At 43.1% G+C, this 16,181-nt stretch overlaps 1 protein-coding gene across 4 annotated transcripts in view; it reads right to left on the bottom strand.

Moving 5' to 3' along the window:
- ADGRL4 (adhesion G protein-coupled receptor L4) overlaps positions 1-16,181 on the bottom strand; it is an 88,913-nt gene that overhangs the window by 33,967 nt on the left and 38,765 nt on the right. For 3 of the 4 annotated variants that reach the window (XR_014527830.1, XM_083510643.1, XM_083510642.1), the window contains 6 exons: positions 13,616-13,768; positions 5,758-5,913; positions 4,017-4,090; positions 3,017-3,196; positions 2,725-2,908; positions 703-819 (listed from right to left, as the gene is read on the bottom strand). Coding sequence is in view for 3 of the 4 variants with exons in the window: in XM_083510643.1 (XP_083366769.1) it covers positions 703-819; positions 2,725-2,908; positions 3,017-3,196; positions 4,017-4,090; positions 5,758-5,913; positions 13,616-13,768 (864 nt within the window). In the remaining variant the exon portion in view is untranslated. The remainder of the gene's footprint in view (positions 1-702; positions 820-2,724; positions 2,909-3,016; positions 3,197-4,016; positions 4,091-5,757; positions 5,914-13,615; positions 13,769-16,181) is intronic. The other variant, XM_083510644.1, reaches the window with a different exon arrangement.

Here is a 16,181-nt window from a genome sequence, read left to right on the forward strand (position 1 = left end):
GGAACAGGAAGCTGCAGGGAGGAGGAAACTAGCAAAACCTGCCCCTCCTTTCCTCTGATGTCATAGAATCGTTGAGTTGGAAGTGACCATGAGGAACATCTATTCCAACCGTCTTCAATGCAGGAATCTTTTCGTCCAATGTAAGGCTTGAACCCACAACCATTAGATTGAGAGTCTCATGCTCTACTGACTGAGCTACCATGTTTCTGCCTTTGAGAAGAAATCTGCTCATGCGAACTCTGGATCCAACCCAGTGCCAGTGAAAATCTGTTCTGAAGTGTTTGGGAGAAGTTTGCAGTCTAGGGAAAAAAAGGGGGCTTGGGAGATGGTGGGAGAAGGAGGAAATGAGTGGAAATCACCTCCCCACTTTTCCCAGCAAGGAACACCTGCTGGGCCTTGGCTCCTTCTGTGTACAGGTCCATTCATGGAAGTTAACTGGATCTATTCCAGAGGTTTGTTTCGTTGTTGCTTTGCAATTATGCTTTGAATATTTCCAAGAGCAGGCATTTGATCCTTGCCAAGGGTGCATTTCTAGTGAAATACCTTTGAGAAATCATTGAAATTGCCTCATTGGGATTGGCTATCCCAAACCCTCCTGAAGGATTTACTTTCCTGAATTTTGCAAAGGAGGAGGCTACTGGAAAACCCCACTGAACTTCACTTCTATAGCCTTATTCCTTGAGTCACATTTCTCTCCCTAACCTTTAGAAGTAGTTGCTTCCTTTTTCTTTGCAGAGACCTTTATAATCTCTCCTCCCAACTGCACATGCTGGTGAATGTGCTCCATGCGCTGTATATCAAAGGCAAGAACTTTGAAAGCTGCAAAAGAAAAGAAGAAAGGGGAAAAACTCCTTTGGAACTCACAATTACATCCCAGCCTACTAAACCTCACACTTCTGCAATTAGGTTTACACTCAGCTGAACATTTATTACAGATGTCAGCACAAAGTCCAGCCAGGTAATTTAAGAGCGAAGGCGCATGCACACACACGCACACACGCACCATTGTGTGGTTCATATTTGTTCGGGGGTTCGTTAATTCTAGTAGGCACAAATCTTTTATTTCCATTTTTGTACCTTTCCTTGGAAAAATGCAGCCCCTAATTTGCTTTGCGTTCAATGCATTTCCTAAAGAATAATGGAAACTACTTTCAAAGGAACAACCTTTTTATTAAGAATGCATTTCTGAAATGGAATATCAATTGCCATCTTTAAAAGCATAGTACCATTGAACAGTTTTTATTTTATAATATTTGGAGGTAGAAATGAATATTTTATTATTACTACACAAAGATACAGCTACACAGAGTACAGCTGCACTGTGCTTTAATGATGTCTGTTGCTGAAACCAAAGAAAGCAACCTAATATGAACCACCTTGGACAAAGAAAATGACATTAGAGGGCATAGAGTCCTTTTTGTTGCTTTGCTCCGATCAATGTAGTGCTTCAGTCACCCATAAGGCAGCATAAAGGTCAATCAGACAGTTAAAAGCAAAGCAAAACAAGCATTTGACTAATGGGGTGGAATTACTTGGCTGGACTGTCTGCTACTTATAGCACAGAAAGCACACACACTTGTGATCTGAAGTTTCCAGCAAACTAAATATCAGCAAATGTTTGGTCCTCTTGCCAAGGGTGTCCAGCACAGCTGGCTTATATACATCATGGGTCGGCCAGGCATGAAAGCAGACAATGCCTGGCCAACCATAAGAGTCTCTGATTGGACTGGCCCATTTAAATTTCAGGTTTGGGTGGGCAGTCACGCCCAGCGACCGGCCAACCAGAGAAATTCCCAGGTAGGCAGCTGGCAACATGAACTCTGACCGCCCAGGGATGGCAGCTAGGACGGGGGGGGGGGGTGTTTCGAAACCCTCACCCACCTGGGAAAAGGTGTGTAGCCATTTCAGAGCCTAAAAAGTAATTCCTGTTAGGGTTGCCTGCAGCTTATGCACTTCTATGTTGAAGTGTTGCAGTTTTATGATGAAGTTTTGAGATGAAGAGCTGGGTGATGCATGCTAATAGGACGCAGGTGGCGCAGTAGTCTAAACCACTGAGCTTCTTGGGCTTGTCGATCGCATGATCGGCAATTCGCATCCACACAACGGGGTGAGCTCCCGTTGCTCTATTCCAGCTCCCATCAACCTAACAGTTCTAAAGCATACCAGCGTGGGTAGATAAATAGGCTTCACGGTGTCCCATTGCACCAGAAGCGGTTTAGTCATGCTGGGCACATGACCTGAAGAGCTGTCTGTGGACAAACACCGGCTCCCTCAGCCTGAAAGTGGAGATGAGCGCCACACCTCATAGTCAAATTCGACTGGGCTTAACCATCCAGGGGTCCTTAACCTTAATCTGTATGCTAATAGACTGAGTTCTGCAATGGCATGGCACAGCTGTGGTTGCTACTCACTAACTAGCATGAGCAACTGCAAACTCTCTGTCTCAGTTTTGTGTCTGATGCTGACCTATCTCATATGAGTTCCTGTGATGCCATGGATGCAGCTCCTGGAAGACACATGCAGAAGGCACAGTGAAGAGACCCTTTAGATTTCCAATCACAGAGAGAGCTGGGCAGAAGAGTAGTGTGAAGACAGATGTCTTAATTGAGACTCTACAACAACAGCCTCTGCAAGGCATTCACACAACATTGCTTTCAATATCAACAGTCTGTCCTGGAAGGAAAATGGGAACAGTTTTCAAATCATTTGCTCCCTTTTGCATACCTAAATCACTGGCATTAACCTCCACTTCTGTTGTCTTTTGAAAGCTCTGTGACATGAGTGCCGTGGTTTGTTCTGCAGCATGCAGCAGTTTAGTGAGGCTTCTTCTTCTGTTAACTTCCGGGATAGCTTCCCACGCTGCAGTTTTATCCTTCTGAACAAAATTGTTCACGGTATTAATGAATTCCTGTTAGATTAATAGTAAAAAAGTACTTTAGGTTATGTACTATATCTTATAACTGCTCCCCACCCTGCAAAAATAGATCAAATCTGCTGCACGGCTCGATTCACTTACATTAAGAGTTAGATTATAGAGCATTTCATTGTCAGAAATCGTGTTATTCACGATGGTTAGCAAGGGAGAAGATACAGATAACGCTTCTATGTAGGAAATCACATCCACAGGTGAAATTTGCCCTACAGTGTTTTGATTGATTTCTTGTAATACAGCCAGGGGTTCTTTTATTTTTCTAATCTGAAAGAAAGTTGAAATCATTAGGCATGACATTCCTAACATTTACAGTCAAATTCATATACATTCATATTCATTTATCAACATTAGTTAACAAGATGAGCCGACATGAGAGAGTGAATAGAATATTGGATGTCGACTTGGAAGGCTCAAGTCTCAGTCAATTCATGGCTTACTGCAGGGGTAGGAAATCTCTGATCCTCCTGTTGTCATTGGATTCCAGCTCCTAGCAGACCCAATCAGCATGGCCAAGGAATGATGAGAGCTGTAGTTGAATAATATCTGGAAGCACACAGGTTCCCCAGACCTGGCTCACTGGGTAGCCTTGTGTAGGTACCCATCTTCCCATATTGACTGTACCATATAGGGTAGCTGTAAAAATAAATCTGGAAAACCCAGTGTACAAGCAGGTGTGTCTAATATAGGCTGTCCTAGATACAGGGCTGGTCCAAGACATTTTGGCACCTGAGACGAATGACAAAATGGTGCCTCTCTCCACCAGAAAAGAAGGGGTAAGTGAAGATCTATATCAGGAACAATGGTGGCAGCAGCAGCGGGCAATGCCACATCTACTGCCCTGTGGATCCTGCTGCCCGAGGCAGTTGTGGCACCATAGGTGGGCTGCTGCTGGTCTGATATGCTGCAATAAGCAGCCATAATGGCACCGCAACTGTCAGGCAGCCCTGCAGCCCGAGTAGCGTATGCCATTGCAGCTGCCATCTTCTTAAGATTGTAGTACCAGAAATATTATCAGTATCATTTCAGGACAGAGGGAAAGTAAAAATAAGATTTGACAATAGATAAATATGCGAGTCTTACTTACTTTGGCTAAGGTTCTGTTAATATTTTCAGCTATGCAGTCATAGTTCAGTTCACACTTTGGTGCTGGGATTGCTGCTGAAATCAAAAGGGAATATTAAGGTCTTGGCATACAGTCATTTCAGTCTGGCTGATAACTAGGGCTCCAGACTTCCCCATTCGGTCTGTTTTAAAAGCCAGAGATACTTTTTTTTTGGTTAAATTTGGTTGGATTTGCATGCGGCATTGTGAATGGCTCGACATATATTCATTCATAGCTAACTGTGAGGTGCAGGATTGAACACAGGGTAATCTCTTTGGGGAGAGGTATGTACCAAACCACATATGCTCAGCATGTATACAAAATTGAATTGGACACAAAATAGACGACTATCACCCACTCCTATTTTAAATGCATTTACAAAGCCATGGATAGCAGCTACCTTCTCAGAAGTTGCATTTCTCCTCCTTTCACACACAGGGCAGAATACCCTTTCTAAGCTGCTGCTACTGCTGTGACTTTTACGAACTTTTTGTTTTTATTTTTAAGAATGCTCTTATATATTCAGGAATGTTTTATGAAAGTTAAGATTTATGTAGCTATAATAATAGATGGGCTCCTGCCAACCTAGCAGTTCAAAAGCACATCAAAAGTGCAAGTAGATAAATAGGTACTGCTCTGGCGGGAAGGTAAACGCCGTTTCTGTGTGCTGCTCTGGTTCGCCAGAAGCAGCTTAGTCATGCTGGCCACATGACCCAGAAGCTGTACGCCGGCTCCCTCAGCCAATAAAGTGAGATGAGCGCCGCAACCCCAGAGTTGGTCACGACTGGACCTAATGGTCATGGGTCCCTTTACCTTTAATAATAGATGGGAGCTCATCTGATTAATTATGAAGCTTCTTTAAAAAATCAGTGACATGCCTGGCTTTGTTCTTTCTCTTTTGTGGTTTTGTAAATTTGATTGTATGGTGTCTTGAACCTTTTAGGGATAGATGTTGAATGGTCAAAACCGACAAGTGTGGCTACCCTATGAGGTAACAGCACTGTACCTCCATGCTATCCATGCCGTGGCATCACAACATTCTGCATTTCTCTGCCCCAATCAGTGGCAGCCAATTTTGTGGAGTGAGGGTGAGGAAAACATGGTATATCATGGTGATGCCACAGCATGAGGTAAGCAATACTGCATGTTATGGCAGGCGCAGTTAAATGTGTGATGGCCACATACTCACTGTAATGCATTGATACTTGTCAATGCGTTTTTAAATTTTTATTTTAAAAGCCACTTGTATTTAAACTGACTTGGACGAAAAATTCAGTCTGAACCAAAAAGACACGTGCATGAAAGCATTAAGCAAAGGTGATTTCATTGTACCAACTTAGCATTCCTGTTTACGTGTTTTGCCCAATCTTTACTCAAGTGTAGCACAACTCTGGAATATCTCTAAGGCTCTATTGATAATAGCAAAGCTACAGTCATATAGTGTATTTGACCCCTTAACGGTTAATGGATTTTGGTTGGTAAGTAATGGACGAAAATCAGTTCTGTATTTTATAATATACGACAGGCTACTTCTATTTTTCAGCAAACACACCTATCAGTCTTTTCTCCCTCTTTTAAAAAACACAATAATAATGCAGGTATTCACATCTTGCCACTTTTTTATATCCAGCTGATTAATCTAACTGAAGATAAAGAGTTACCGGTGGGCCTCTCAGAAGATATAGTTTTATAATAACACATAAAGCTCTATAATATCATTTACCTTGGCAGGAAGTGCCATCATTTGGCTTAAACTGTAATTTTCCTGTGGATGGTTGATAACCTTCCTTACAGGAGCAGTTATATCCTCCATACACATTTTCACATTTCGCATGATCTCCACAGGCAGCAGTTACTGGTTCAGCGCACTCATCTATATCTGCAAATATTGTGAGAAATTGAATTTTAAAAAAGGTTTTACATACTAACACCTTGCCGCTTTGTTGGTAGTAGCCTGATGTGCTGCAAGCAATTACATATTGAAATTTCACATCTACATCTTTTTTTTTAAAAAAGCAGCAGCAGCAGAAAGCTAAGCTATTGATCAAATGGAACAGAAACACGTGTGGCAATTAGGCAATTATAGTGCCTTGTAGGATAAAAGTCAAGGGAATGAGAGCAGGGCTAAATCTCAAAAAATGGAGATATTAGTGTGGCTCAAGTGAGACTGAAAAGTAGACCTACATATATAATGTATACATATAAGCTATACATATACATACATAATGTATACATATAAGCTAAACAAGCTATAGCTTAGGGCCCCACTCTCTTGGGGCCCCCAAAAAAATTAAAGGACAAAAAAACTGGATGTAAAATTCCAAAATATAAGATAAAAAAACAAAATAAAACCTATATACAGCAACAGTGTTTTGTGTTGTGTAGGCCCCTATGATGTAAGAAATGGGCCCCGCCTGCTAGCCTGCTCCCTAAGATATCACTGGTTTGCTCATGCCTACATTCTGCTATTTATAATTATTAGTAGTTTGCATCATATATTTACACCTATTATTATTTCATGTTATAGCAAATTTCTAGAGACTAGATTATGGGTCTTTGTAAACTGTGTTTCTAAAGGAACTTTTGTTATTGCCAAATGCCAATGTGTTTGCATTACAGTGGTACCTCTGGTTGCGAACGGCATCCGTTCCAGAGGCCCGTTCACAACCTGAAAAGAATGCAACCCGCGTCTGCGTACATTCGGGTTACGATTCGCCGCTTCTGCACATGCGAGTGACATCATTTTGTGCTCATGCGTGAGCGGTGAAACCCGGAAGTAACCCTTTCCGGTACTTCTGGGTCACCGCGGGACACAACCTGAAAATGCTCAACCTGAAGCAAACGTAACATGAGGTATGACTGTATTAAGTTTGTTATGAATAAAAATTCATTTTAAGTTAGAGCTTAATAATTATTTCACTGTTAATATACTTCTTCTTAATTGTATTTCAGTCCAGCAATTACTTTGATAAAATACATACTTTGTTATGTGCAAATGGCTTTAGATACCTAGTAGGTCCATAAATTACCATATAGCATATATTCAACACAAAAAACAACAACAATTTGTTGTTGACAAAGGACAGCTGGACGCATAAAGGGCACCATTACCTTCAGGAGCTTAGGGCCTCATCAAACCTAAATCCAGCCCTGGACCTACCTGGACCTGACAGGAAATCTTGGCCCCTAATCTCGATTGTGCGAGAACTAGCTGTGGTTTCCCTGTGTGACAGAAATGCACTATGCTGATGTTCGGGGGGGGGGTACTTTTGTATGTTTTATTTATTGCAGTGGTGTAGCGTGGTATGCTGGTGCACAGGGAACACTGAATGATCCCAGCCTCGCAAAGTGGCTCAGGGCTGGCAGGGCGGCGTGAGAAGGATTCAAAGCTCTTCAATCCCAGCCTTGCCCTCACTTGAAATCCTGATCTCCAGCCAGCACTCTTTACCTATCCCAGGATAGGGGACACAATATAAAGCTCAATGTCTTTCCATTTATCATGCTGCATGGAATATCATTGCTAAAATTTCCCACAGGCAGCATCACCCTTTCCTCTCTCGACATGATAAAAGAATAGGCTCCACGTAACCTCTGCATAGTAGGAAACTGTAAACAAGACTAGTTTGATAAGCAGGATAATGCAGAACACACTGCTACAACATAAGATTCACTTGTCAAAAAATGCAAGTGTCAAGTACAAGGAAACTGTGGCAAAACATCCCTTTTCATAATGGTTGAATAGATCAGTCGGAGATCAGTTTATTATTACAAGGGTTTTTCTCTTCATGTCAGCTGCAAAAAAAAAAGGGAGCTGGATTCCTAAATACAAATAAATGGCTTTCTACCAAGGGACAGACAAACTTGGAACAGCCCGCAATGCCTTTTAAGCTGAGTGACAAAATAATATACTGCATATCGATCAGGTTTAGAAGTGCACTTATAAATAGAGTATTAAAAATTAATGCATAAATTAATACGAACAGCACTTTCTCCCCAAATGCGATAAACACTGTGCAAAGATAGTTATACATAATTCAGCGTAGTTCAAAATTATAAGCACAAAAGGAAGAAGTTAATCACCACCATAAATCATTCATTATAAGTTCCTTCCCCACCCCAACATATAATTCGTAATTTTAATAAACTCAAGGTGTAGTTCAAGAACTGCTTACACAAGGACTGGCCAGTTGAGGCCAATGAGAAAATACATCGGATTGTCTTTGGAAATCTAAGGCGAGCTTCAAGGATGCCCAAGCATGCTGGCCATCTGCCAAAATGCCCATCATCCAGCAGGGGGAACACTGTCATGAACCTCCTGGATCTACCCTTTGTCTTCACCATTGGATCCTGTTTGTTTATCTGCTCCTCACTCTAGCCCATACGATATAGGGGAGAAAAGGAAGGACAGTAGATCCCATGCCCTGCTTGCTCTGTCTGACAAGCAACCAGAAAGTGATAGCCAGAGGATGAGGAGCAGCAGCAGCAGCAGCTGATAACTGGGGTGGTGATGAGATAAATCTACTGTGGCAGGCCAGGAATATTGCAGTTAGCCCAGTACTGTTTAAGGTGAAATAGAAAGTTGCCAGGTTGCACAATAATCTCTTCTCTCTCAACCCGGTGGCTACCACTGACAGCTCTGATCATCTTTTGCAGGGTGGAAGTGGAGAAGATGGGTTTTAAGCAAGCATGCTCACATTTTCACACCCTTAACCAATTAAGTGCTGCCATGGCTGACGGTCAAAGATTACAAGATCAATGTAGGATCTGAAACGGCAACCTTAAACAGAGTAATCCCCATTGAACACAATGGGATTAACGATACATAGGACTGTGCTGCCAGTGTCCATTTTGTCTGCCACTGATATTCTGCTACTTCTCAAAAGCGAGGTGGGCGCCACAACCCCATAGTTGCCTTTGATTGGACTTAACCGTCCAGGGGTCCTTTACCTTTTACCTTTACTTCTCAAAACTGCTATTTTTGTTGTTGAGTCCAGAGATATATTCTTGTTAAATGTGTTTGTGGGAAGGGGAATTATTGGGTTGTTTTTGTTTGTTTTATTATGAATTATGTATTCTCATTTTGTATTTCATGTTTTGAACTGCCCTGGGAATTTTGGCCGACAACAACAACCGCTCCTCACATCAAATGGGGGGGGCTCTTTTTGCGTGGTCGCACACAGCCCCTCCTGATCCTACGTGACCCCTGGAAATACTGCCTGGCTTTGCCCGCCCCCCCCAAGCTGGATACCTGCAGGTTCCCATCTAACCTCAGACAGTTAACCAATCCCAGCTGGGGAGGCGTTGTCAGGGGAGCTGGTCTGCCCTACTCACACAATAGAGGGTGGAACTTACCTGGGAGTCCTCAATTGACTCCAGAGCTTCTCCCACCCTGCCCTCCCTCAGTTATGCTTTCTTTTACAGGTTAACCTCTTCTTCACAGGTGTGTGAGCGCTGCTACATCATTGGTTGCTGTTAAAGGACTGGGAAGGAATTTCCCTGTAGCCTTCCCCGTAGCAAAACTTCACAACTTTGGTGGTTTCAGGCCTTGGGCGGAATCCTTTAGTCTATCTTCCCTAAATGGGGGGGGGGCGTGAAGCGGTGACCCATGCCCCCTCCACAGTGGCAATCCCAGGGTTCCCCGTTAAAGGGGTTGTTTTGAGGGGAGTCATGGGCCATACACCAATAGGTTGTCAGTTCTCTCCCCTGTGTTGCAGCGAAATGGGGGGCGGACACTCTGCTTAAACATATGTTTTCCAGAGCCAGCCCAATCCCTACACTTTAGGATAACCCTGATGTTCCCCAGATCCCCGACCGGGCACTGGGAGGGATAAACACCCAATGCCTAAGCCAAGATCTCCCTACATCTGAATCTTTTAATAAAGTTGTGGCCAATTTCAATCCCATAGCACATGAGTCATTATTTCATCCGGGTGTTGCCTGGGGTTGGGGGGGTCTCCACTTGTCCACGCAACAACAACAACTAATAACAACAACAACAATAATAATGACCACTTTCTCTGTGTGATCTCCTATCAAGCCATGAATCCCATTTATGGACAACAGGGTCTCACATTCTCAAAATCAAGAACAAAATACTTATGGCATTGGGGTCAACAGTGTTAATAAAAAAGAGTTTCACAGAAGTATGAAGCAATCTTAAAAAAAAAAAGTTAAACAGTCACCTCCATAGGCATTTATCTTATATTGGGTGTACAATGAGAAGAATTAATTAACCAGTACGAGAAAGTGTGAGAGATGTATCTCAAACAAGCTGCAATCAACACAGGCATAATATACTTGCCAAGAGAATGTGGATTTATTGATGTTTTCCCTAGTCCCAGAGGGGGCAGCCCAGCATCATGAGAAAAAATGCCAGAAGAAGAAAAAAACAACACAATATATATAGTTCTTCCAGAAAAGAGGAATCCATTGGGTCTATAAAAAGGTTAACGTATACATTTTTCTAGTAAATTTTTATTCAATATATATCCTAAATATATTCTGTTTCAGATATGTAAATTCCAAAGAGTACATAACTGTCAGGGGTTCAGGAGCAGAGGCACAGGAAAGGGAGGAAACAGAGAGCGAGGGGGAGGAATCCGAAGGAAATATGAGCGATGACAGCGGCCCGAGGTCTCCGAGTCTTTCCAGTGAATCGGAAGATTCACAGAAAGGGGCGCCAGTGGTCAGAGCAAGGGGGGCGCCTAGGGGGACACCCCAGGAAGAAGGGACCAGAGGGGACTCAGAGAGCAGCAGTTGGAAATCGGGGCCAGCTTCCCCACCAGAGCGCAGTAGGGAGGAGGGGTCCCAGGTATCGGGATCAGGCGGCTCGACGCAAGTGGGAGGGCAGGAGTCAGGATTGGCCACAGCTCCATCGGGGAGCGAGGAAACGGTCAAGAGGAAGGTTGAAGGTTGGGCGCGCGCGCCAAGTTCAAATGCACAGGAAGGCGGCACAGTAAGCAGCCCGGATAGGGAGCCAGGTCCTAAAGCCCGCCGCAAGGAGGGAGAAGAGTCTGGGGGTCAGCGTCAGAAGAGTCCAGGAAGGAAGAGACCACGGGGGGCAGAGGGACCCAGAGGAGGAAGGAAAGAAGGAAGAGGTGGAGTAAGGCTAGAGTATTAAGTTGGTGTACAGGAGGCGGAGACTCAGACGGAGCTTCGCCGGTCTAGCTTCTAAGACGTAGAGCTGCGCGCTGCGGCTTGGAAATGGAAACTGTAACTCAATAAAGACTTTTGTACAGTATTGCCGGCTAGCGTGGTCCTCTGTGAGCTGGGACCTGGAAGCAGCTCTGACAGTAACATATTGTAGAAGGGTAGACTACAGTATATTATGTTTATTTTACTTGTTAACTGTGGTTTGAGCTTGATAGGATATTGAATAGACAAATGGGGTTCATGGCAAGCTTTTCCATTTACTATAATTTAAGGTAGCAGATATCCATGTCTGTAATGAATAAGAGCACAGAGCTGTTCCTGATACAGTAGTGAGTGGGGAGTTCTTTGAAACACCATAGCCATAGCTCAGTGTTAAGCACCTGCCTTGCATGCACTACTGTGGGTTCCAGGTTCAGTCCTCAGCCTCCCAAGGTAAGGCTTGGAGAGAACCTCACCCCAAACCCTGGAGAGCCACACCCAGTCAGTGTAGACAATCCTGATATGCATGGACCAATTGTTTGACTTGGTATAAGGCAGCTCCCCATATTCCTGTTTCAATGCACTTCTCCTGGGCTCCTGGATCCTTCAGCTAGTGAGAAGATGAATATGAAGACGTATGAAATTAACTTGGTGAACATAGTTCTGAGAAGCTTGGACTGGGAGGACCATTTCCAAAGGCTCATCTCTCAGGAATGGGCCTTGCTGCTACACCCACTGCTATGTCTGAATCCCGGGTATGGGGCAATGTAAGCGATATTACCCTGCAACCTTATCAGATACCCGAACCCTACTTTTTCCTTCTCTTTGCTAGAGCTCCAATTCTAGCAGGACAGGGTATGTCAATGATGGGTGACTATGAAACCTCCATTTAACTTCCTCAGAACATCAGCTATGGGGTCGGCCACCCCTTTCCCCAATTCATGTAGGAAATGTGAGGTTGAAATCCTTCTATTAAAAATTTTTTTTTTATTAACCGGCCAATCAAATCAAATTAAATCACTTCACATAAATTCCGAATTACAAAGCCGAATTTTAAATTTTGTTGGGGGGACCCATATTTCAAGATCCGAAGGGGGATTCTGATCATCTTCTTGCTACTGCATTAATGTCCAAATCAGACAAAATCAGTCCAAACAGGGTTCATAATTCTATCCAGTCTTATCTTGCTGTTTCCACATCACATCTTGTTCATATATTTTTTCTTTTTTCTTTATGATCTCTTCTGATAGTCCCCTTAAGCCGATAAACACCAATATTAATCCTGTGTGAATTTTTCCGTTCTTCCAATCCTCAAATCGAGATGGTTTCCATATATCATCGCCTTCATAGATAACATCGCTTTTTCCATCATTAATCTCGCAAAACTGTCGCTCTTAAGTCCCTCTGAGGAGTTTCACCCACAATATAAAAGCAGCTCTATTTCTCTATTTCTCCTCCCAGACTCAAGACCTCCGACAGAACTTCCCAATATGGCAACGGCATTTTTAACTGCGTCATTCCAAAGCTCTTATACATTCCACACTCTTCTTAAAACATGCTTTGGTTCGAAAATTTATCTCCACACAGCCTTATATCCATAGCTTAAGTCCTTAAAATGACATTTCTGACTTGTGAGGGGAGGGGATTCTTGTTTAATCACATAAGGAAAGAAAGGAAAGCTTTTCCTCCCTCCCCCATCAGTCATTTGCCATACCGTATCTTGGCGTATCTTCTCATGATTTATTCTTGTCTTGTTTTATCAGAGATCTCTTCTGTTAGCAGTCTTTACTCCCCCTCCTTCCTTGAAATATGTGCATTCCTTCATCCAAATTGTTTCTTTTGAAGTTCTTGCAGCTAGTGGTGCGAATCAGGGACGGCATTCAGGAGTGCCGGAATCCCACAGGAGGGCTTTGTGCCTAGTGCCCCCATCCCCACAAATTCGGGGGTGGTATAGGGCACAGCAGGCAAGGGCAGTGCCCCCACCATCCTGGGGGGGGGTTAGGGAGGCTAATTACTCCCATCATAGCCTCCAAATTACCTCGTGTGGGTCGGAGAGATGTTATTGTCAGCCATCTTCCGATGCGCCCCCTAGTGGCCCCCAGAGGTTGAAATCCTTCTTATTACTTATCCAGTCAAGTGGATGGTAGACAAAAAAAGGATAAGGAAGAAAAAAACTATTTGTGGAACTATTATGCTTGAAATGTCCTGTGTTCTTTGTGGGATGACTGAAAAAGGTTAGCTGAGGCTAACTGAATCATGTTTATGGGAGGATATCAGAATTTACAAGTTTATGATTCAGAAGCTGAATGAAAATAGAGTGGAATATTTAAGTAGAAGTTTCATGACTGGCAACAAGAGACTCAAGCTCTACAGTTCCATACAATTTTTGGTGGTTTATATTGAACCAGAGGAAACACGCAGCAAAAGAAGCATATCTCCTGGTATCTTACCTACACAAGAAGTCCCATCATTGGTCACAAAGGTGGTATTATGATTACTTGACCGGAATCCAGGTACGCACATGCAGTAGTAACTTCCTACTGTATTTGTGCAGTTGGCATTTTCTCCACAAAGTTGTGTGACATTTGTACATTCATTGTCATCTGCAAAGAAACAAAAGCAAATCATTCCCAAGCTCTATATTCAAATCTCTCTCCCCTTCTGCAGAATTCCAGGAAATTATATCTGTCTTCTGTCTTCTACTAATGGAAATGCTTGAAGAAAGGATGAATCCATTCCCAAACAACAGATTCAATATTTATCCAGACTAGAATCCTTCAATAAACATTGATTTGCTTGTGAGTTTATGACAAATACTCATTACTTGTAATTTTTTATTACAGCTGCTCTTATAGCCATCAGTGAGAATGGAGAACCCACACAGTGGCTTTTTAAGAAAGAATCATAGAATTGTATAGTTGGAAGGGATCCTGAGGGTCATCTAGTCCAACCTCCTGCAACCCAGCTAGGAATCACAACTAGCTCATACATGGCTATCCAACCTCTGCTTAAAAACCTCCAAGGAACAAGTCCCCCACCTTCTTTTAAAAATAAAATAGAATTGAAATGTTTACATTTGCAGAGGTCTCTAAATCCTAAGCTATATAATTTGAACCCACATTATGTCAATATATATAATTTTCCTCCCTTTTCCATATTCAGATCTTTGCATTGCAATCCTACACGTCTCCAAAGAAGTAAGCCCTGTTGTGTTCAGTGGAACTTAGTCTCACTGACACGCGTATGGACTGCAACATTCATTTGCTTGCCATTACTCATTGGGGTTTTTTTTGTGGGGGGGGGTTGGTAAATGATTCATTGGTTTTTATAACAGGTTTTAAGAAAATAATGTAGTTCACATTTCTTTTGATGGAATAATTGAATTATCAGGAAAATCTGGAAACTAATAGAGATGATGGACGTGTTCAGAGAGCAGGACTATGCAAGGTACAGAAAGCAGGTATTTGCTAGTTGAGTATGGTGAGACACCCCTTCATGGATCACTGCCTTGTCGTGGCAAAGGGGCTTAAATAACTCCAAGAAGCTATGAGTTATGCCGTGCAGGGCCACCCGAGATGGACAGGTCATAGCCGAGGGTTTAGGCTAAATGTGATTCACCTGGAGAAGGAACTGGCAAACCACTCCAGTATTTTGCTGAGAAAACTCCATGGACATAAAAAAAAGGAGAAGCTTTGAGAAGAAAGTGACAGTTTGCGTGGACAGGTGGAGTCCCCAGATCCCGCGCGGTCCCCCCCCGTCATGTGAAATAACAACTCATGACAACGTGCTATGGGATTAAATTGGCCACAACTTTATTCCCAGGTAAGATCCTCCCTCTATTGTGTGGGCAGGTAATCCCTTTCCTACCTGGCCTGCTCTCCTTGGCAACGCCTCCCCCAGGTGGGATTGGACAAATGACTGAGGTAGGCGGAGACCTCCAGGTATCCCACCTGAGGGAAGGCAAACCAAGCCTATGCTGTTGGAGCCGCTCCAGATCTAGGGGCTGCGCGAGTCCACGCAAAGGGCGCCCCCCATTTTAAGCGTGGAGCGGTCATTCCAAGGCATGCTCTGGTTCATGGGGTCACGGAGAGTTGAACATGACTAAGACGACTAAACAACAACATGGTGAGATAGCAAGAGGACAATGAATGAAAGTATATAGCTTTTTTGTAGGAACATACATATGTTTCTAGCAATTGGTGGCTGGACCTTATTGGTGCATGTTTAGCTATTTAGTGTATGCATTTCCCAACGGGCTGCTCCAGATGAGTTACACCCCCTTAGCCCCTCACTAAATAGTTTGTATATTTTAGCAATCTGCTGATATTCTCATTGGCCTTGTTTGCCTTCATTTGTGCACCTCAGATTGCAATCAAAGAACATGGTGGGAGTTTTGGGGTACCATAAGTTTTTTTTTGGCAGGGGGGAAGCACACCTTTGAATATTAGTCCAGAAACTTAAAGTGTTGCCCAAGGGACAATTAATCAACAACATTCATAGCAGCTTGCTTATTCAAGGCTGCTTGCATATACAGAAGCATTGAAGTGCCTACAGAACATGCATGCCGGGTTTTCCCCATTTACTGTCATGTTACAGACAGTTTCTGTCAGCCTATTCAAGCAAGGAACCATTCCTGGCACTGTGCTGACTGAAGGGAGAAGCATTCAGTCACTCACTGAATGTGAGAGGTTTATCAAACAGTAGAAGATAGAATCTTAATCGTTCTTTATGTGAAGGACAATTGACATTTTGTTTAAGAAAACGATGGGCTTCAATTCTTAAGTGAATGAGCAAGAACACTGCAAATGTGAGCCTTTATTTCATTTCAAGAATACATGGCTGCTTTCAACCCTCTGCTTATTATTGTATCCACCTCCTCCAAACCCTCTCCTCTGCTAAGATTCAAGTATAAAAGTTGCAACATGCTTTCCCCCCACCTTCAACTTCAGATATAAGTGGCACAGTGTAGAAAACATGCTTTTATTACAACCCTCAAGGGGTGCAAGGAAAACTCCC

This window comes from Podarcis liolepis (genome assembly GCF_965112155.1).
Source record: "Podarcis liolepis genome assembly, chromosome: 6".
In the NCBI taxonomy this organism is placed as follows: Eukaryota; Metazoa; Chordata; class Lepidosauria; order Squamata; family Lacertidae; genus Podarcis; species Podarcis liolepis.